We start from the raw sequence: 23,278 nt of genomic DNA, 5'->3' as shown, positions 1-23,278 counted from the left end.
TTTAGTGTTTTTAAATTCAATGAAGACACAAACTTCCATCCAACTTTCAAACCAGAAGCTTAGAAGCTATTCCTGATGCCTCCTTCACCCTCACCTCCCCCCACACCCCCGCCCCAGCAATCGATCTCTTGGCCTTTTCTGCTTTACCCACCACGTAGTTTCTCCTGAGTGGCCCACTTTGGCCGACCTTTATTGCCACCACTCTGCTCTGGTCATTTCTTGTCCAGACCCCTGCTGTAGCCTTCTAACTAGTCTCCGTGTCCACTGTGGGCTCTCTAATCCATTCTCCACACTGAGGCATTTTCTCAAAATGCACATCTTCTCAGGCCACTGCAAACCTTCCAAACCCATGCCTCCTAGTCTACAGTGCCTTGTGGTGGGTCTTCCCCTGCCCCTCCAGCTGCTTCTCAGCCACGCTCCATGCCACGGTCTGCGTGGCAGACCCGCTGCTTCTCTGTTCCTCAAGCATGTCCACTGCAGGGATTGGCACCTGCTCGTCGCTCTGCCCGTCCCATGCTTATCTCCACTCAGCCTTCCTACCTCAGCTTAGCCCTCTGTTCCTCAGAGGTGCCTTTTCCTGAACTTCCAGCCTTTATTAGAAGCTATTACACATCAGAAATACCTTCCCTCTGAACACTTATCTCAGTTTCCAAGTTTATATTCACTAAAGTGGTTTCTTGATGAAAGCCTTTGCTTCAAAAGAGCTCCAGAGGGAAGAGGGCCCACGGCTGAGTTTGCTCACTGTATCTCTCCAGCACGCAGCCACGTGCCTGCACATAGGTGATGTTTAAAAAGCTCCCTGTGGGCTTCCCTGGTGGCGCAGTGGCTAAGAGTCCGCCTGCCGATGCAGGGGACACGGGTTTGTGCCCCGGTCCGGGAAGATCCCACGTGCCGCGGGGCGGCTGGGCCTGTGAGCCATGGCCGCTGAGCCTGCGCGTCCGGAGCCTGTGCTCCGCGACGGGAGAGGCCACAACCGTGAGAGGCCCGCGTACTGCAATAAAAAATAAAAAGCTCCCTGAATGAATGAGTGAACTGCTGTGTCTCTGAGGCCCTGACGAGGCAATTACAACAGTCCACAGTGTATATCCATAGTTTGTGTTACGAACTTGTAAATAAAATCAGGTCCAGGTGTGATGGAAGGTTGAACATAACCTGCAGATGCCAAACCTGGCCAGGGAAACTCAGGCCCGCCTGCCCCCTGGCCTGGTCCCGCCTGGTCTTGTGACATTGGTGAGCATACCCTTGACAAAAATGATACGGGCATCTTCGCTGAGAACAAACAATGATTTTGAGGGACATACCAAAAGTATTTGCCGTCTCCTCAGGGGCATGGGCTCACTAAAAACACATTCAGTTTAGGTAACTGTTCAGAAAAATTATTATCTCTATCTTCACGCAAATAGCTTTTTCCTGCTTTTTGTTTTCGAAGCTGACAGGACAATTAAAGTCATTTATCTCAAAACACAGAAAGTTCAAAGGTGAACTGCCAGTCCTAGGAGATTTCTAGCTACTTTTCAATAACATGTTTCCACGTTACAAAAAGAATCAAACATTATTGGGTGCCGTGTTCCTAAGATGAAATAAACACTCATTTTCACTGGATATTGACATACAAAGTGATTAATGCCTCTCTATGTCAAAATTATTATACAACTGTATATAAAACATGTTCTTAATCTTTCCTCTATTATTTTACTTATTAATACATTTGTTCCAGGAATAATTGAAGATAGTATAACAGCACATAAAATACAGCAAAGTAACATAAATTATAAATCAATTAAGAATTCAAAAGAAAAATAGGGTAGGATAGAAAATAGATTCAGAAATGAGGCCAATTAAAAAATGCCTTTTGTAAGGACTAATATACTGCAAGGCAACACTGCTGGTTGTCTGCACAACAGGTTGTCCTGCCCTTCTTCCTTCTACAGAGTCCTGATTATGTTCTGATACCGAGTATCCTGTGCTCAGTCCTGGAGGATGAACCGTGGTTGATCTAAGAGAGTCACGGGCCCCTATCTGGACCATTTTGTTAGAAAGGAATGTCCTTGCTGTGTGAGACAATTTTAGTGAGATCTCTTACTTGTGGCTGGGAGGTTTCTGACCGATGCACTTGCTGTGGTTCTCATTAGGCTCTAAGCTTTCCAGCAGTCCACACCAAAAGGGAGATTTGGTTAGAAATAAGTCAGTGTCCGTAAAACAAAAACAGGCTCGCACCTCAGGAAAAGCACAATATTGCTAAGACTAAGAAGTATGCTGAGGGTCTGTAGGGATCCACTCACTTGTCCAATGTATTTAAAATCCCGAATGAAAGCATCCATGATAAGGATACTGTAATCGGCAATCCAAGCCATATTGGCCTTTTTCTTTTGACATAATTCATTATTCACCTTGAAGTTTCATTTTCTATATCCTTCTCAAGTTGAAACATTATTCTTCGAGCCAAAAGAAAATGCACTTAACAAATTAATTTGGACAACGGGTGCAGACAAGTTGTTCTTTGCAAACGAACCTTTGGCTTATGACTACAAAGCCCTAATTCTATGAGTCGGTAGACCAGTGAGGTGGGTAGGAAAAAGGTCTAGGTGGTCCCCATGTGCTTCTTTTAGAAAGAATATGTGTCTTGCTCTGTGTATTTCTACAGAAAAAGTGTAAGCATTCAACAGGACAGGGAAAGATCATATTCTAAAAAGAATTGTTTTCCCCCTTGAACAATGACATAAGAAGACGTTTTACTTTTGTATCTAATTTTATTTTGTCTAGGAATCAGACTTCTTTCTCAGTTTATCTGTTTGTCCGTCTATGTATTTATATCTAGCTTATAAAGAAATGAAGCAAACATAGCACTGATAGAAAGAATCTCTCCTTCTGTGTGCTCTCCTTGATGGCTTGAACTCCCAGCCAGTTGCAATAGCCAGCCGACCAGGAATAGACCCCACTTCAAGCCCATTTACTATTTTAATGACAAGAACTTGCTAATGTGGGCACTCAAAATGTAACCTTGGAAGGGAATGCTCTTCATACCAGGAAATCTTTGAGAAGGCTTGAGTTCTTGCCATAACTAAAAATCTGATGATGTATTACTGATAACTTCATCCCCAAATGAAAGCTAGCTCCCTGCTTCCATAATGCCCGGGGAGAATCACACCGAGAAGGAGGAATTTGGAGAGAACGTGAAGGAAAGAGACCTCAGTTTCTCTTTTGAATAAAAATGAAGGCACCAGTCTAGGTGAGTATAGAGGACACACCTTCCAGATGCTGCAGGAAGTGGCCTGCACGTCTCCTACAGCACTGATATAGCAACTGCAGACAGTTCATAGAGGACCAAAGAAAGAACAGACTGCTCACGGGGGGCGGGGTTTGGTGGGGCTTCGGAATGAGGAATGTAGATGTGAAATGGTCTCTCCCCCAATTAGGCTTTGTATCCCAGCGGTGCTGACACTTCAGACTTCATTGCACATCCTGGCTTTCTCTTTAGTAAAGGGGAACGGTTCCATTCCAGCTGACGGTGGCCTCTCTCCACCTGGTTCTGATTGCTGCCTCCACTGGAGAAAACCGTCTTCCTGGCCTGTGTTCATCTTCATGTCGGACTCTTTCCCAGTGATGGGAATGAGTATCTGAGGGGGGAAACAGCCAGCATTCAGACCCCAGCCTACGTATAGTATACCGTTTTGGAGGAAGCCAGGAAGGAAGGAAGGTGAGATGGGTGGGCAGGAGTTGGGCTCAGGAAGCTGTGTTCCTAGAACTGGGTAAGCAGAGGGGGATTCTAGTAGATGACGGTATTTAGACGCACCCCATACAAAACACGACCATGATAACCTGGTTTGTTGTAGAGTTTGGAAACGGAATATTGATGACATGTAATGGCATGGTCCAGCACCAGATGGGACACATAGAGCCGGGTGTAGGTCACCAGATGTTGTCAGGAAAAACAAGAAAAGAGAGAGCTTACCACTTCTCAATGCTTCTAAGAGTACCTTTGCATTTGGGGGTGAAGGGCAAAGTATTCTCATGAGTAGTCAAGAACTGAGTTCCAGGCCCAGGTTGGTCTCAAATGACATTTGAGAGGGTACTTAACATCCCTCAGCCTCATTTACTCAGTTAGAAATCATTTTTTGGCCACTTCAGTTTCCTCTGTGTAAAATAAATATCAGAGTATGTACCTCAGATGACTGTTGGGAGAATTTAATGGGATAATGCATGTAAAGTTTTCAACACAGCACCCGGAACAGAACGTTTGCCATGCATGTGAGCTAATAAAAACAAAAACAAAAAACGGTGCTTTCCTCAAAGAAGAGAGTAAAGTAGAAACAATAATATATTTTAAGGAATGTATTGTCAACGTCCCACTAAATGAAATGGGCTCATGTATATCTATATAGCTATATAGATATTTCTCATAAGTAGAGAAAAAGAATTAGGAGTCACACAGATAAAGCAGTCACTAAGATACTTTTCCAAATTTAGTCATAATAATGACAAGTTGCTTAACACCAGACCTGTGATACTGAATGCAAAGAGTCAGACGTCAAATCAGCAAGGCTCCGTCTATGCTGCCGAGGTACCAGATACAGCCTCCCAGTCTCATCATGGTTTTTCCCTTGTCCAAAAGGCCAATGTTTAAAGACATCTTAAGATTAGTCTTTTTTCCTCATGTGTTTAAAAAAATATGGTGGGAATTGAAGTGGATTGTGTGGTTGCCCTTGGAGCAGAACCTCTAAGGTTTGCTGGGACTGTACCTTCATTATCGTTGCTTTCCTAGTGGCTGGCTGTTAGTAGGCCTCCAAGATGCTTTTTGAACTAATCTGAACACAAATGCCCTCTCAGTTTCGTTACTATGTCCCAGGATGATTGATCATCTGATGTTTGTTCTTGGGATAGAATAGACCAGTTGGAACCCCCCTGCCCCATCCCTTTCTTTTTCTAATTCTTTCCTTGGGCATTACATGCCTTGTGCTCACAGATAGAAGACCCCAGGGAAGACTTTTTTGGAAATCTGACTCTCAACCTTTTGTTTTTTCTCTTACCTAAAAGTTGTTGGTTCCTCTGTGCTACTTCCGGACCCCCTGCCCTTATTTAAAGCAAGTTTAGAATTTCCACGTTACAATGCTTAGGTTAGGCCCATGGGATTGATGCCTAGGTTTCATCTCAGAGATCACACTTCTACATCTTCCTGTAGAGCTAGCATGAGCTGTGAACCGGCAGTAGCCGCATCTCTCTGAGCGCGTTAAAGGTCAGGGCGCTTGGGATCTGGAATGCTCACCTACGGTAAGGTGCGCAGGCTTGTTCTGTGCGGGCTGGCCACTGTAGAAGTACAGATCAAAGAGGCGCTCCACTTTCCAGTCTGATAACAGCTGCCTGTCTGTGCTAAAAAGGACGCTGTAATTTCCGTTGATGTTGCACAGCCAAATAGGTAACTTGGGAGTCTTCAGCATGCTGCCCACCTGCAAGGGGAGAGGGGAATGCAGATGAGCATAGAGATTTGGCCACATTGTGAAAGATGCTGATATGGCATCAGGATCAAAAAGCAGCTTGGAGGCTCGGCGTTGCGCTGGGAGCTGCGCAGGGTGCAGTGTGTGAAGGAAGATTTCAAACGAAAGCTTCATCATGAATGAATTTGCATTTATGAATGGTGTGGTGGTGACGCTGCAGTTTTTCTCTGCATGGATTGTATTTTAAAACATTTTGGGGATGGGCTCACGGAGGAGGTGGAACCATCTCAGTTCAGTTTGGAAGTGAGGTGGAGAATAAATAGATAAACTGAAATAGAAATGTAGGGGTGGAACAAGAGAACGTCAAGTGGTCTTTGTTGTTGACTAGTGTATTTACCCCCGTTCCCAAGGTAGGACAGTATTTCATTCAGCAGGTGGTCATTCAGGCAGCACTAACCATTTAGAATATAGGAAAAAGAGACTATTTAGAATATGGAAGTAGTGAATATTTTGAATACAAAAAAAAGCTTCTGGGAAATAAGGGGAACACACACACCCTCACTCACACAGATATACCTATATCTGCGTGTTAACGTGTAGATCAATTGTGAAGAGGTACTTGGAGCTGAGTGTACTAGTTTAATATTACCTATAATTTTAAGTTCACTGATTTAATCAGCTTGTTATCTGTTTTTTCCAGGCAACTGTCAATTCAGCCTTGAATTTTCAAGTTAGTGCATTAGATTCACAAAAACCCCACTCTGGGAGGTGCTGTAACAAAGGGTCCTGCACACTGCAGTAGCCCCTGAGGGTATCTCGATATTATAGTGTATTTTTCTTAATGGTGTCTCCCCTATTGTTTGAAGAGGCAGGGAAGCACATTTTGTTAAATGCCATTGAAACTCATTAATGTTAAAAAAAATTTTTTTTTTCTACTTAAAGAGATAAACATGAGCTACATGGAAACCCCCATCATTTTCCCACGATGCCAGGGAGAGCTCTGGACCCTCAGCCCTGGCACGTCTTCCCATGACAAAAGGATTCAGTTCTGTTTCTTTTCTTCTCAGTCCTTCAAGTTGTCCTGTGTGCTCAGGAGCAAATTCTTTTGTGTGGGAAATCCAGCTTTCAGAAAATGGTCACGTGTTTTGTAAACCCAAGTACTAAAGGCTAATAACTTGACATTCTGATTTCTCAATAGCTCTATTCAAATCTCTTCCTTTTTCTAGAGTTTAAATTCTTCAGTTGTGGGTGAGTGGGTGAATCAGAGGTGCTTTTGTCTTTAAGCTTTTCTCTTCAGCTACTGGAGAAAAATTATATTACTGTGTTCAAAAGAAATGACCTCAGTTTTAGTTGACAGTTGGAAAAAGGGGTGAAAACACAGCACCCCAGTCTGGATACGCTCATAGTGGGTGCAGGTGGTACCACACCAGCACTGGCCCCTCTGGGCTGAGTATAACATGAGCCTCTCACACACCAAACGTGGGGCAAGTCGCCCACTGGCTACGTCGGAAATAAAACACAGAGGATGTGCCGTTGAAGCAGCCCCATGTGTTTAAGTTCCAGGAGCCGCCCCCAAGTTCCAAAGAACACTGTCGCCATTCATAGTTATAAAATAAGCTCTTTCTTTCCCAGACCTTCTTGCGATGGTGCCTCCTGTGCTAAGGTTATGTGTAATCAAAATATGATCCATATGACTTGGGATTGTTAAGGTTGGAACACATGGATCAACCAATTAGGAAACTGAGGGCTGTTTGTAATCAAAAGCCACTCCATTTGAACTTCAGGTCGATGTTCTGGCTGATTTTAAACAAACGAAATTTCCTGTAAATTATGTGTGGGTGGATGTAATAGACTGTAGGCATATATGATATTGTTTCATGGAATCTTTGTAATGTAGGCAAAATTCAACAGGCACTCAGATTCATACTCTGCAAAGGGCTGACACCACACTGTAGTGATTTTATGCAACAATGCAATGGTTTTCTTTCCTGAACTCAAAACTACTCAAGATTTTATTAAAGTAGGAGGAAAATGAAGTAGTTATAAATATAACAATCTCCAACACCCAAAGTGATCACCCAGAGACCCCACACTAAACAGGCAGAGTCCCGCTTGCCTTGAGAGATTCTGGTCAAGAGGAAAATGTCTGTCACAGCACTTTGGGTTTTAACTCTGAGGGATGAGCCTTCGGATTACAGCTGAGAACATACCTGGTTTAAAGGGAGTCCCACAAAACCAAAACTGAGCACCTCCCAATGGAACCCAGCCAAATATCATGCCCCTTTCATTCCTCTGAGCACCATGTAATCTGTTTGATTGGAATCTTCTGTTAAGAATTTGTATTGCGAGTTCAAGATGGCAGAGTAGAAGGACGTGTGCTCAATCCCTCTTGCAAGAGCACAGGAATCACAACTAAATGCTGAACAGTCATCGACAGGAAGACACTGGAACTCAACAAAAAGATACCCCACATCCAAAGACAAAGGAGAAGCCACAGTGAGATGGTAGGAGGGGCGCAATCACAATAAAATCAAATCCCATAACTGATGGGTGGGTGACTCACAAACTGGAGAACACTTATACCACAGAAGTCCACCCACCTGAGTGAAGGTTCTGAGCCCCACGTCAGGCTTCCCAACCTGGGGGTCTGGCAATGGGCAGAGGAATTCCTAGAGAATCAAACTTTGAAGGCTAGTGGGATTTGATTGCAGGACTTTGACAGGACTGGGGGAAACAGAGACTCCACTCTTGGAGGGCACACACAAAGTAGTGTGTGCATCGGGACCCAGGGGAAGGAGCAGTGACCCCACAGGAGACTGAACCAGACCTACCTGCTAGTGTTGGAGGGTCTCCTGTAGAGGTGGGGGGTGGCTGTGGCTCACCATGGGGCAAGGACACTGGCAGCAGCAGTTCTGGGAAGTACTCCTTGGCATGAGCCCTCCCAGAGTCTGCCATTAGCCCCACCAAAGAGCCAGGTAGTCTCCAGTGTTGGGTTGCCTCAGACCAAACAACCAACAGGGAGGGAACTGAGCCCCACCCATCAGGAAGCTTGTACAAGCCTCTTAGATAGCCTCATCACCAGAGAGAAGACAGCAGAAGAAAGAAGAACTACAATCCTGCAGCCTGTGGAACAAAAACCACATTCACAGAAAGATAGACAAGATGAAAAGGCAGAGGGCTATGTACCAGATGAAGGAACAAGATAAAACCCCAGAAGAACAGCTAAAGGAAGTGGAGATAGACAACTTTCCAGGAAAAGAATTCAGAATAATGATAGTGAAGATGATCCAGAACCTCGGAAAAAGAATGGAGGCAAAGATCGAGAAGATGCAAGAAATGTTTAACAAAGACCTAGAAGAATTAAAGAACAAACACCTGGAAGAATTAAAGAACAAACAAACAGAGATAAACAATACAATAACTGAAATGAAAAATACACTAGAAGGAATCAATAGCAGAATTACTGAGGCAGAAGAACAGGTAAGTGACCTGGAAGACAGAATGGTGGAATCCACTGCTGCGGAACAGAATAAAGAAAAAAGAATGAAAAGAAATGAAAACAGCCTAAGAGACCTCTGGGACAACATTAAACACAACAACATTTGCATTATAGGGGTCCCAGAAGGAGAAGAGAGAGAGAAAGGACCCCAGAAAATATTTGAAGAGATTATAGTTGAAAACTTCCCTAACATGGGAAAGGAAATAGCCACCCAAGTCCAGGAAGTGCAGAGAGTCCCAGGCAGGATAAACCCAAGGAGAAACACGCCAAGAAACATAGTAATCAAATTGACAAAAATTAAAGACAAAGAATAATTATTGAAAGCAACAAGGGAAAAACAAAAAATAACATACAAGGGAACTCCCATAAGGTTAACAACTGATCTCTAGGCAGAAACTCTACAAGCCAGAAGGGAGTGGCATGATATACTTAAAGTGATGAAAGGGAAGAACCTACAACCAAGATTACTCTACCTGGCAAGGGTCTCATTCAGATTCGATGGAGAAATCAAAAGCTTTACAGACAAGCAAAAGCTAAGAGAATTCAGCACCACCAAACCAGCTCTACAGCAAATGTTAAAGGAAATTCTGTAAGTGGGAAATGCAAGAGAAGAAAAGGACCTACAAAAACACACCCATAACAATTAAGAAAATGGTAATAGGAACATGCATATCGATAATTACCTTAAACGTGAGTGGAATAAATGCTCCAACCAAAGGCACAGGCTCACTGAATGGATACAAAAACAAGACCCATATATTTGCTGTCTACAAGAGACCCACTTCAGACCTAGGGACACATACAGACTGAAAGTGAGGGGATGGAAAAAGATATTCCATGCAAATGGAAATCAAAAGAAAGCCGGAGTAACAATACTCGTACCAGCTAAAATAGACTTTAAAATAAAGAATGTTACAAGAGACAAGGGAGGACACTAAATAATGATTAAGGAATCAATCCAAGAAGAAGATACAATTATAAATATGTATGCACCCAACATAGGAGGCACCTCAATACGTAAGGCAACTGCTGACAGCTCTAAAAGAGGAAATCGACAGTAACACAATAATAGTGGGGGACTTTAACACCTCATTTACACCAATGGACAGATCATCCAAACAGAAAATTAATAAGGAAACACAAGTTTTAAATGACACAATAGACCAGATAGATTTAATTGATATTTATAGGACATTCCATCCAAAAACAGCAGATTACGCTTTCTTCTCAAGTGTACACAGAACATTCTCCAGGATAGTTCACATCTTGGGTCACAAATCAAGCCTCGGTAAATTTAAGAAAATTGAAATCGTATCAAGCATCCTTTCTGACCACAATGCTATGAGATTAGAAATCAATTACAGGGGGAAAAAAAACGTAAAAAGCACAAACGCGTGGAGGCTAAATAATATGTTACTAAATAACCAAGAGACCACTGAAAAAAGCAAAGAGGAAATCAAAAAATACCTAGAGACAAATGACAATGAAAACACGATGATCCAAAACCTATGGGATGCAGCATAAGCAGTTCTAAGAGGGAAGTTTATAGCTATACAAGCCTACCTCAAGAAACAAGAAAAATCTCAAATAAATAATCTAACCTTACACCTAAAGTAACTAGAGAAAGAAGAACAAACAAAACCCAAAGTTAGGAGAAGGAAAGAAATCATAAAGATCAGAGCAGAAATAAATGAAATAGAAACAAAGAAAACAGTAGCAAAGATCAATAGAACTAAAAGCTGGTTCTTTGAGAAGATAAACAAAATTGATAAACCATTAGCCAGACTCATCAAGAAAAAGAGGGAGAGGACTCAAATCAATAAAATTAGAAATGAAAAAGGAGAAGTAAAAACTGACACAGCAGAAATACAAAGCATCCTAAGAGACTACTACAAACAACTCTATGCCAATAAAATGAACAACCTGGAAGAAATGGACAAATTCTTAGAAAGGTATAGCCTTCCAAGACTGAACCAGGAAGAAATAGAAAGTATGAACAGACCAATCACAAGCACTGATATTGAAATTGATTAAAAATCTTCCAACAAACAAAAGTCCAGGACCAGATGGCTTCACAGGTGAATTCTATCAAACATTTAGAGAAGAGCTAACACCCATCCTTCTCAAACTCTTCCAAAAAATTGCAGAGGAAGGAACACTCCCAAACTCATTCTATGAGGCCACCATCACCCTGATACCAAAACCAGACAAAGATACTACAAAAAAAAGAATATTACAGACCAGTATCACTCATGAATATAGATGCAAAAATCTCAACAAAATACTAGCAAACAGAATTCAACAACACATTAAAAGGATCATACACCATGTTCAAGTGGGATTTATCCCAGGGATGCAAGGATTCTTCAATATATGCAAATCAATCAATGTGATACACCATATTAACAAATTGAAGAATAAAAACCATACAATTATCTCAATAGGTGCAGAAAAAGCTTTTGACAAAATTCAACACCCATTTATGATAAAAAACTCTCCAGAAAGTGGGCATAGAGAAAACCTACCTCAACATAATAAAGGCCATATACGACAAAGCCACAGCAAACATCATTCTCAATTGTGAAAAACTGAAGGCATTTCCTCTAAGATCAGGAACAAGACAAGGATGTCCACTCTCGCCATTATTATTCAGCATAGTTTTGGAAGTCCTAGCCATTGCAATCAGAAAAGAAAAAGAAATAAAAGGAATACACATTGGAAAAGAAGTAAAACTGTCACTGTTTTCAGATGACATGATACTATACATAGAGAATCCTAAAGATGCCACCAGAAAACTACTAGAGCTAATCAATGAATTTGGTAAAGTTGCAGGATACAAAGTTAATGCACAGAAATCTCTTGCATTCCTATACACTAATGATGAAAAACCTGAAAGAGAAATTAAGGAAACACTCCCATTTACCATTGCAACAAAAAGAATAAAATACCTAGGAATAAACCTACCTAAGGAGACAAAAGACCTGTATGCAGAAAACTATAAGACACTGATGAAAGAAATTAAAGATGATACAAACAGATGGAGAGATATACCATGTTCTTAGATTAGAAGAATCAATATTGTGAAAGTGACTATACTACCCAGAGCAATCTACAGAATCAGTGCAATCCCTATCAAATTACCAATGGCATTTTTTACAGAAGTAGAACAAAAAATCTTAAAATTTGTTTGGAGACACCAAAGACCCCGAATCGGCAAAGCAGTCTTGAGGGAATAAAAACTGAAGCTGGAGGAATCAGACTCCCTGACTTCACACTATACTACAAGTCTACAGTAATGAAGACAGTATGGTACTGGCACAAAAACAGAAATATAGATCAATGGAACAGGATAGAAAGCCCAGAGATAAACCCACGCACCTGTGATCAACTAATCTATGACAAAGGAAGCAAGGATACACAATGGAGAAAAGACAGTCTCTTCAATAAGTGGTGCTGGGAAAACTGGACAGCTACATCTAAAAGAATGAAATTAGAACACTCCCTAACACCATACACAAAAATAAACTCAAAATGGATTAGAGACCTAAATATAAGACCGGACACTATAAAACTCTTAGAGGAAAACATAGGAAGGACACTCTCTGACATAAATCACAGCAAGATCTTTTTTGATCCACCTCCTAGAGTAATGGAAATAAAAACAAAAATAAACAAATGGGACCTAATGAAACTTAAAAGCCTTTGCAAAGCAAAGGAACTACAAACAAGACAAAAAGACAACCCTCAGAATGGGAGAAAATATTTGCAAACGAATCAACGGACAAAGGATTAATCTCCAAAATTTACAAGTAGCTCATGCAGCTCAATATTGAAAAAACAAACAACCCAATCAAAAAATTGGCAGAAGACCTAAATAGACATTTCTCCAACGAAGACATACAGATGCCCAAGAGGCACATGAAAAGCTGCTCAACATCACTAATTTTTAGAGAAATACACATCAAAACTACAATGCAGTATCACCTCACACCAGTTAGAATGGGCATCATCAGAAAATCTACAAGCAACAAATGCTCGAGAGAGTTTAGAGAAAAGGTAACCCTCTTGCACTGTTGGTGGAAATGTAAATTGATACAGCCACTATGGAGAACAGTATGGAGGTTCCTTAAAAAACTAAAAATAGGGCTTCCCTGGTGGCGCAGTGGTTGAGAGTCCGCTTGCCAATGCAGGGGACACGGGTTCGTGCCCCGGTCCGGGAAGATCCCACATGCAGCGGAGCGGCTGGACCCGTGAGCCATGGCCGCTAAGTCTGTGCATCCGGAGCCTGTGCTCCACAACGGGAGAGGCCACAACAGTGAGAGGCTCAAGTATGGAGAAAACAAGCAAACAAAAAACTAAAAATAGATGTACCATATGACCCAGCAATCCCACTACTGGGCATATACCCTGAGAAAACCATAATTCAAAAAGACACATGCACTCCAATGTTCATTGCAGCACTATTTACAATAGCCAGGTCATGGAAGCAGCCTAAATGCCCACCAAAAGACGAATGGTTAAAGAAGATGTGGTCCATATATACAATGGAATATTACTCAGCCATAGAAAGGAACGAAACTGGGTCATTTGTAGAGACGTGGATGGATCTAGAGACTGTCATACAGAGTGAAGTAAGTCAGAAAGAGAAAAACAAATATCGTATATTAACGCATATATGTGGAACCTAGAAAAATGGTACAGATGAACCGGTTTGCAGGGCAAAAATAGAGGCACAGATGTAGAGAACAAACGTATGGACACCAAGCGGGGAAAGTGGCAGAGGGCTGGGGTGGTGGTGTGATGAATTGGGAGTTTGGGATTGACATGTATACACTGATGTGTATAAAATGGATGACTAATAAGAACCTGCTGTATAAAAAAATAAATAAAATTAAATTAAAAAAAAAGAATTTGTATTGCTTTGGGGTAGACACAATTTATCAGCCAAGCTCCCCCAAAGGAGGATTCTAAATATGTTTTATTGGTGAGATTCCACCAATGCAGAATTTGTGCGTGTTGCCTCATGTTGCCATGGTAAGAAGGAAATTAAATTGTGATACAGTGGTGCTATAAATAAAATACCTTTCTCCTTAAATTCACTCATCGTGTAATAAGCCCAGTGTGTTCAGCCTTACATGCAGCAGTCAAGCCTTCCATAACATGTATCCTTTAATGTAAAGTTATGAAGATAGGAAGAAGGATGGGACAATTCTAAGCACCAGAGGGTGAGGATGGCGTCCACGTAATGCTTTCCTACGCTGCCGTCTAGAACAATGGCTCTTACAGTACGCCTTTGCACAGCGAGCTTGATGTTGAAGTCCCAAGGCCCCCAGCCGGTGATCTGAACCAGAGAAAGGTGTTGGAAGTGTTGTGCTTTTTTCGCTGATTCCTGGTGACAATTTGTGTGCATGAGTGCTCGTGGTTGGACTCTCATCTCTGCCACCTGGAACCTGAGTTGATGTAAATTCTCTCAGTGAGTCTGCAGGGATGTTGTCATGTTTGCGGGGCACTACCTCAGTGACTCAGTGGTAGAGAACAGTGGGTGGAGCTTCATCTGGTACTTTTAGGGTTGGCTATCTTCCTATCAGTCTCTTTAAAGGGAAAGTGTAAAAAGGGAAGAGGGTAGGACTCGGGTGGTGATGTGCTCTGCCAGGGCTGCCGGGGGAATAAATCCAGCAAGATATAAATGGCTTCAGTCCCTTCTAAAAAGCAGAGTTGATTTTTCTTCTCTGTGGCAGGTGCGAAGGTAATGTAAACCTCCTAAGGCTTTCCAGATGGTGTTAGATTCCAACTGCTTTACGTTCTCACTTAGGTATTGGAACCTCACACTCAAACCTGTACCTTCAAATAGAAAAGTGACGGGAGGCTTCAAAATAGTGCCTCGTCCTGAGGGGAGCTGGCTGTGTGCTGCAGGAACCAGCCGTCTGCTGGGCTCTGGGGGCCTTGCCGTGTCATCTAATGAGAGCTCCTTTTTCATTTTTTAATCTCACCCGCTGGGCTGTGACATTGGGACTGAAAGACGTGTGTTTTTGCAATCTCTGCAATTTTGTCACCGAGTAAGAAGAGATTCACTTCGGGAAGACAGATGCAGTGGTACAGGAGGGGTTTCACCTCGACAGCAGAATCTGTCAGGCAGCACGTTGGTTTTCTTTTGAACTCAGAAACCTTCTTATATTAGGTTTCTATTACCAGTGCCTACATAGAATCTTCTGATTTAGAGCACCCACCCTAGGCAGGAGTCCCTAAGTACCCATAAAAGGCTTAAACCTAGATGCTTTTGGCATATTCACGTGTCCTGTGCAGAGTCACCATGCCTCAGAGCAGAAAGGGAGGGGAGTGATTGTGAGATCCTCAATCCAGTGATGCTTAAAGCATTGTCCTAGACCCACATCTGGTTCTTTTCTGAGCAAACTGTTGTTCTGCAAGAAGTTCTATGATAAAATGTTGTGAAATACTAGACATCTGTATGCACTGCAGTCAGATGGGGCTTCTGGTTAGCATGTCTCTGAGTGCCACTGAGCTTGTCCTTCTAGCACGTAAGTGAGAGCTGTGGTCTGACAAACCACAGGTGAAGGGTAACAGGTACTTGAAAGGGTGCGTGCTACCAGTACCTGCAGTTCATGATCAACTCAAACTCACCACTGCTTTAACCTAGAAGTCAGTGGATAAAGTTCTAGATGTTGAGCACGACCGTCATGCATTCTAAAACGGAGCCATGATCTTGCCACCATCTAACTGTTGTAGTTCAGCATCACTGGACCTGTGATTGATCTCATAGATTATGTAATACAGATCTACATCTATGTCAATACATTGATGTGATCGATTACAAAAGTACTTCTGATGATATAATGCCAAGGTGACATTTTGTATTTACCACTTTATCAGAAAACAAGCCAAGATGATCATGACAGGCAACGTGGCACAGTGGGCTGAAGGGGCCTTGGAATGTAGCTGGGTCTGGGGTCAGAACCCTGGCTCTGACACTTCCCTAGCTGGTGGCCTAGGGCAACTTCCTATACTTTTCTCAGTCTGGATTTTCTCATGTCTAAAATGAATGACCAAACAACAGCCAGTGTACTTGAACTAACACTGATTATACCTTTGAGTGGAAGTGAGGATGAAATGAAAGAAGATATCATTACCAGTGGCTTAGAGAGAGCCTGGCACACAGTACGTGCTCTACACAAGTGGCTGTTGGCACTATAATGACTAAATGAGCTTTAAAAAATACCATCTTCGGGGATGATGAGAAAATATAAAATTCTTATATACATAAAATCATTCTATGTAAAAATTATTTTAATAATAATAGATGAGTTGTGGATTGCTCTTATCCGGGAATATAATGAGCTGCTATAGAAACTAAAAAAGCACCTTCAGATTAAATAAACCTTATATGTACACATGTGACTGCCGAATAGTCATATATCTCAGCAGTTCAAGTAAGAATACTACCCACCAGCCTATATCTGCTCTTTAATACATTTGTTCTGAAACCAAACTTGAAGCACACGTGAGAGACAACATAATAAACATCCTCCAGGTTTCAAGCCATTAGTGTACAATTTCAGGCAATTTTTACCGTGGGTAGGATTCATAGGCGTCTCCCTGGGGAGAGAACACTGACTCTAAGAAGAAAGGACGAGAAGCCACATTAGTCACTTTTCGAAAAGATGGAAGCTTTGATTTCTACATGTGATTTCTACGTAGATTTAAAAGCTAACCTGGCCTGTCGCCATCCTTTGCCCTACTTCCAATCTGCGAGCGGGCCTTTGGACGGTGGTCCTGAGGTCGGGTACATTTTGCCCTCTTCCCAGCAGGAAAGCTCTTATTTATTTATTTTTTTTACCTTAGGCCTCGGTCTCTTGATTGACTTTAAGGTCCCAACAAACATCCACTTTATTATTGGAAGATATTTTAGGCTCTGCAGGTATTTTTCTTTAGAGCATGATTTAATAGCACTATTGGTCAGAGCTGACTTGTATCAAAAGAAATGTGATGCGTGGAAAATGGTAGCACTGGACGGCTGTGAATTCTTGACTCTCTGAGGCTCTCTCTCTCTCTCTCTCTCAATCTCTCTTTCTTGGAGCAAGGGCAGGGGTGGTGGTGGTGGGGTGCATAGCCTTCGATATAGTTTCTTGTGTTCGAGCAGCTTAGTAGCTATTTAGCAAACACCTGTTTAATTTTAATTTAAGATAAGGTTTGAAACTTGCCCCGAAAGCCTTGCAAACGGTAAAAAGGAATAGAAAGCTGTCAACCTTTCTGATACTGATTGAAAGAAGATACTCTTTCTTGTAATTTCAGTTGAAATAGCTAGTTTTCCAATTCTGCACGCCATGGATTTAATCAGCTAAGTCTAACAAGATTTTTTATTTTTTCTGTTTTTTAGAGCAGTGATTCAGGCAGGGCAATTTTGTCCCCCAGGGGACATTTGGCAATGTCTGAAGACATTTTTGGTTGTCACACTGGGCGGGGGGCGTAGTGGGTAAAAGCCAGGATGCTGCTAAACATCCCATAATGCACAGGACAGCCCCCATCACAGAGAATTATCTAGTCCAAAATATCAGTAGTGCTGAGGTTAAGCAGCCCTGTTCCAGAACAGAGGTTTCTAACCTTGGGCGCACATTAGAATCACCTGAAGACTTAAAAAAAAATTCAATGCCCAGGTGCTCTCCAGCCCAGATAAACAGAGTCATTGGGTAGGACGAGGCTATACAATTTGTCGGGTCCAGTACAAAATGAAAAAGTGGGGGCCTTTGTTGAAAAAGTGTTAAGGATGTTAAGGCGGTGACAACAGAGCAACAAACCAAGTGCAGCACCTTGTAAGTGTGGGGCTGAGTGTGAGCACACAGGTCCTACACACGTGTAGTTGACACTGTTCTGGAGGGTGACCTGGGCATTGATAGTTTTAAAAGCTCTACAAGTGGACCAAAGACTGACAGACACCTCACCAAAGAAGACAGACAGATGGCAAATAAGTATATGCAAAGATGTTCCACATCATATACTATAATAGTATCAGGGCAATGCCAAAAATACCCCAATAATTGAGATACCACTACATACCTATTAGAATGGCCGAAATCTAGAACACTGATAATACCAAATGCTGACAAGAATGTAGGGCAACAGGACGTCTCATCCATTGCTGGTAGGAATGTAAAATGGCATAGCCCCTTTGGAAGGCAACTTGGTAGTTTCTTACAAAACTAAACATACCATATGATCTAGCATTTGCCCTGCTTGGTATTTACCCAAAGGAGGTGAAAATTTACATCCACACAAAAAACCTGCACATGGATGTTTATAGCAGCTTTATTCGTAATTACCAAAACTTGGAAGCAGCCAAGATACCTTTTGTAAGTGAATGGATAAATAAACCATGGTTTATCAGTAGAATAATATCTGTTCAATGAAATGTTACTCACAATATTCCAATGGAGTATTATTCAGTGCTATAAAGAAATGAGATATCAAACTGAAAATACATGGAGGAAATTTAAATGCATAGTATTAAGTGAAAGAAGCCAATCTGAAAAGGCTACGCACTCTGTGATTCCAACCAGGTAACCTTCTGGAAAAGGCAAATCTATGGAGACAGTAAAAAGATCATTGGTGACTGGGGTTGGGGGGGGACGGAGGGTTGCACAGCAGGGCACAGAGGCTTTTTAGGGCGGTGAAACTACTCTGTATAATGCTATAATTGTGGATACGTGTCATTGTACCTTTGTCCAAACCCATAGAATGTAAACACCAAGAGTGAACCCTAATGTGAACGATGGACTTTGGATGATAACGATACGTCAGTGTAGGTTCATCAGTTGTAACAAATGTACCACTCTGGTGATGGATACTGGTAATGTGGAGGCCATGCATGTGTAGGGACAGGGGATACATGGAAACCTTTGTAAATACTTTCCACTTTGCCGTGAGCCTAAAGCTGCTTTAAAAGAATAAAGTCGCTTGAGAAAACAAAACTCTCCAGGTGATTTCAATGTGCAGCCAGTGTCAGGATCGCTGTTATTTAGTTTTTATTGCCTATCCTTCCTACAGCACTCAGTTTATGTCGTGGTATTGGCCCATGTATAACTCCTCTTTGTATCGGACACAGAATCTCACAATCAATAGATGCTGAATGAACATGGCTGAATAAAACACTCTACTGTTATTCCTTATCATCTATTATGAAGCCTTATGTGTGGAGAGGTCATTCAGGCTTTCCAAACAGGCTTCAGCGTTCATGGTTTTGTTTGCTGTTCACATCAGTCATGTGGTTGCAGGGCAAGTGTTAGGACATTAGTCTGTGGATGAGGAAGCAGGCTCAGAGCAGGTAAGTGACTGGCCCAAGTCACACTCCTGTGAGTGGCAGGGCAAGGCCTCCAGCCAAGTCTCCTGGTTCCCAGGACAGGGCTGTTTTCCACGTGTTATGGGAACCTTCTCACTTTTACACCAGGTTTCTAAAGTATGGTGCACGTGCCCCTTGGTGGCATGTGGCGTGGAAGTCAGGGCACAAGGGGTGAACTTTAAAACAAAACACGTTTCCTTATTTATTTAATATGTATTAGAAAAAAATAGCACATCAAGTCCATAGTTTGTATTACTGCTGCAGAAAACGTTAGATTCAAATTGTAAAAGTGAGTTGATTTAAAGGAAAATATTAAGCAAATAAATTCTAAGATGAATTCCCAAATTGTCTGGAACAAACGATTAGGAACTTTATAATAATAACAAATCCATTCTCTGTCTAGGGCATATTCAAAGTACAGTCTTCACATTCATACAGGGAAAATCTTTGTATCCATTAAATGTGATGAAAGATATATATTCATTGGCATATAAGGACGTTAGTGTTAAATGCAGGGTTCAGAGGAGTAGGATAGAACATATTTATATGAGAAAGAGAAGGAAGCATTTCTGAGAGGATTGACCCTGGGTGACGGGATTGGGTTCATTTCTTTTGCTTTTAGCTTATCTGTCACTTCTCATTTTTTCTTTTTTTAAATTGAAGTATAGTTGATTTACAATGTTATGTTAGTTTCTGGTGTCATTTTTCTATGATGGACTAGATTTCAAACTCAAGGAATACTAGGTAAACTTTTAAGACACACTTGTACACAAAATATACTAATTCTGCGAAAGTCAGACGCTACGTTCCCAGTGCTATCAGACGTGATTTGTATGTGTTGTGAGATGCTGATTTCATGATTAACACATTGTAGCTGGAGCCAACAGTAGGAGGAAAGACAGATGAAGCTATGGATATAAAAGGACATTATAAAGTGTAAAGCCCTGTACGTTGAAAGGGATTTTGAGCTGGAACCAGGAGAGTGAAGGACAGGCTCTGAGTAATGGGGCCTCATTTGGTGCTGGTGGGCGGTGAGCCTGGAGGGGGTTGTCACCATCACATTGAATTCCATCCCAGCTAGCGTTAGGGCCGCTCCAAGGAAGTGTTGGCTTTTCATAGAATCTGCCTTGCCTTCCCTGGGTTTTGTAATGACATTTTGGTGAAAATATCACAGAAGCATCTTTGATTTGTGGTTCGGGTGGGTATACCTGCTTCCTCACTCTCTCTCCTGGTTGTTTTTACAGAACCACATCTTACTTAATTCTCTGGCTGTGCTTTTCAACAGCACAGTCTACTTTCTGGTTGTCAGAGGTTGTACATCCCCTGAGCTAGAAAGCTTTTTGAGAGGTGTTTCGTACGTGGGATTCCCTTTTTTTTTTTCAGTTATTCTTTTTAAAGCTTTGAGCGATAGATAGAATATATGCATTCATGTTTTGCATAATACACGGTTGGGAAGGTAACCATTCTCTGCTGACAGTATTGATTTCTGATGAGTGGGGAGGCCAGAGACTTTATTTGTGTATTTCAAGTATTGTTTAAAAATTATTTGCATATTACTTGTATTACCTATACTCTGTATACATAAAAATATACAAAGTAAAATAGGAAGCAAGTAGACTTGGATATTTCCATTTAGTCGCTGAAAAATCTCCACGTGTGTCTATATGTGCAAGTGGAAGGCATGCAGGAAAGTAGTAAAGGAAAAAGTAAGCTCCGATTTGAATTGCCTTGTCCAGATAGTGACACTCTGGTGGTGTGGTTGAGAATTGGAACACACTCACCTGTGAAAGTCTATCATCCTCTGAGGTGTCCTTATGCCACTGCAAATAGCCGACGTCACTGCGGGTCAGGACCCCACATAACGTTTCCTGAGACTTTCCTTTCTGATAGCCATTAAAGACGTGTGGACTGGCTCTTCCAGTTAAAATCATGTTCAGAACTGCCTAGATGACACATTTTACAAATATTTACATTTCAGGTAGCGATGACACAAGGAGTTAATTTCTTTTTTCTTTTAATCATCATAAAATGTATCATTTTTAGTGAAAAGAATGAAATCCCACAATATATAATTCTGGGAAAACATATGTCATGAATGTTTGGCAGTGTTAAAACAGGAGTTTATTGATTTTTTTTCCTTGAGCCATGCCCCATAACTCCCCATGGGACCTTCCTCCCTTCATATTTTTTTTAAACTTAGGTTTCCATAGTTGTGATTGAAGCTGCATGAAGCTAAGAAGTTTTCATAGTGCTTTTCTTTCTGTTATTAGGGACTCCTGGGCGGTCTTGTCAAGATATTTTCTAATGTTTCTAGAATCTCAGGGATGGCAGGCTCTCAGAGGTAAACTAGAAAGGACTGTAATGGAAAGTGGAAAGATAGAATCTGATAAGAAACTCGGGGGAGCATCTTAGTTTTTCAAAGATAATTTCATCACTCTTCACTTAAGGAGAGGATATGCTTAGTTGAAAGGAAAAAAAAAAAAAAAGCCTAGGGCTTCCCTGGTGGTGCAGTGGTTGAGAGTCTGCCTGCCCCGGTCCGGGAAGATCCCACATGCCACGGAGCGGCTGGCCCCGTGAGCCATGGCCACTGAGCCTGTGCGTCTGCAGCCTATGCTCTGCAGCGGGAGAGGCCACAGCAGTGGGAGGCCTGCTTACCGGAAAATAAAAAAAGCCTAATTGAGATGCTACAATAAAAAGGCAAAGTCTTCCAACCCACCTGCCTGCACAGGAAACCTCCAGCATTTGGTCGTAGCAGATGAGTGGTGGAGACGTCCAGGTCCTTCTGAAGCCTGCAGAGTGGGAGAAGCCATCAGCACTCACGGCCGGTGATGCTCCAGGGACATGCAGCCTCTCCTCCCTCCGCCCCCCCAACGCAGAGCAGCAGTGACTTGGGCTTGCCTGGTCACTGTCCTTCCCGTGTGCCTGGCACGTTTCCATCTGTCACTGGGAAAGCTTCTAGGACTGGGGCTGCAGAGGTGACGGGGCAAGCTCTGGATGCCGTTGGGGGAAGCCAGTGATAAGTGGTCAGGGAGGAGGACGAAGCGGCAGACCTCACACGTTAGAATCCCTGGGTGTGGGCTCCGTGTGGGTGCTGGGCTCTGTAGCAAAACTGTTTGCGCTGAGTGCCAAGGGACACTTGACTTAGGGTGGTGACACGTGACCCCTCCAGAGAGTGCTGGCCCAAGGCAGAGTTGACCAGACTGCTCAAGTGGAAACCACCAGCTGGGGAGTTAAGCCCATGTCTCGGCTGAAGCCTCTACTGTTTCACCAGGGCCAAGGGGTCAGGGTTCCACCCAGGACAGTATAATATCGAGGTGGAAAGTGGCTCGTGTTGTCGCCCGGAGGGAGATGCTGAGCTGTAGGAGCTGTATGTGTTCTTGAACGAACCTGTTCACAGGACTGGAAGGTCAAGCACTTCTGTGACTAAGACCTAAAGACGTGGGTCAAGCATCAGATGTAATTCAGGGCAGTGTTTCCTAAATGATGGCATGATGTTAGGTGGTATAGATATGAGCATTAAAAAAATTTTACAGTGACGTATTTAAAACATTTTTTCTTTAGCACAGCAACTACATGATTTAGAGGATATTAATGTTTAAGAAGAAGATGATATTTAAATGTGTGTTGATTTTGAATTTTTTCATTTTTTTTTTGGCCGTGCCACACAGCATGCAGGGTTTTAGTTCCCTGACCAGGGATTGAAACCGTGCCTCCCCTGCAGTGGAAGCACAGTCTTAACCACTGGACCACCAGGGAAGTCCCAAGTGTGTGTTGATTTAAGGACATTGTTAAGCAAATAATAATATAGATCATAAAAGTATGATATGCAAAAGACAAGTTTTCAGGAACTGCTTCAAGGCTTGAAATTCTTCCTTTCTGGGGGCCCTCTGTTTCTCTCTCTCTGACTCTCAAAAGCTTACCCTTTTCTCAGGGTCCAGAAGAAAGTCTGTTTCTTCCCAGAAGCCTTCCTTGGCCACCTTATCTGTTGGGGCCCCTCCC

General features: G+C 42.3%; 1 protein-coding gene across 1 annotated transcript in view; it reads right to left on the bottom strand.

The window, feature by feature from the left end:
• Positions 1–2,766: 2,766 nt before the first annotated feature.
• MINDY4B (MINDY family member 4B) overlaps positions 2,767–23,278 on the bottom strand; it is a 41,045-nt gene continuing 20,533 nt past the window's right edge. The window contains exons 9-12 of the mRNA XM_033402716.2: positions 21,996–22,068; positions 21,061–21,222; positions 5,264–5,444; positions 2,767–3,617 (exon numbers count right to left, since the gene is read on the bottom strand). Coding sequence (XP_033258607.1) covers positions 3,475–3,617; positions 5,264–5,444; positions 21,061–21,222; positions 21,996–22,068 — 559 coding nt within the window. The 3' untranslated portion in view covers positions 2,767–3,474. The remainder of the gene's footprint in view (positions 3,618–5,263; positions 5,445–21,060; positions 21,223–21,995; positions 22,069–23,278) is intronic.

Source organism: Orcinus orca, chromosome 5 (assembly GCF_937001465.1).
Source record: "Orcinus orca chromosome 5, mOrcOrc1.1, whole genome shotgun sequence".
Classification (NCBI taxonomy): Eukaryota; Metazoa; Chordata; class Mammalia; order Artiodactyla; family Delphinidae; genus Orcinus; species Orcinus orca.
This window is presented reverse-complemented; position numbering and strand designations above follow the sequence as displayed.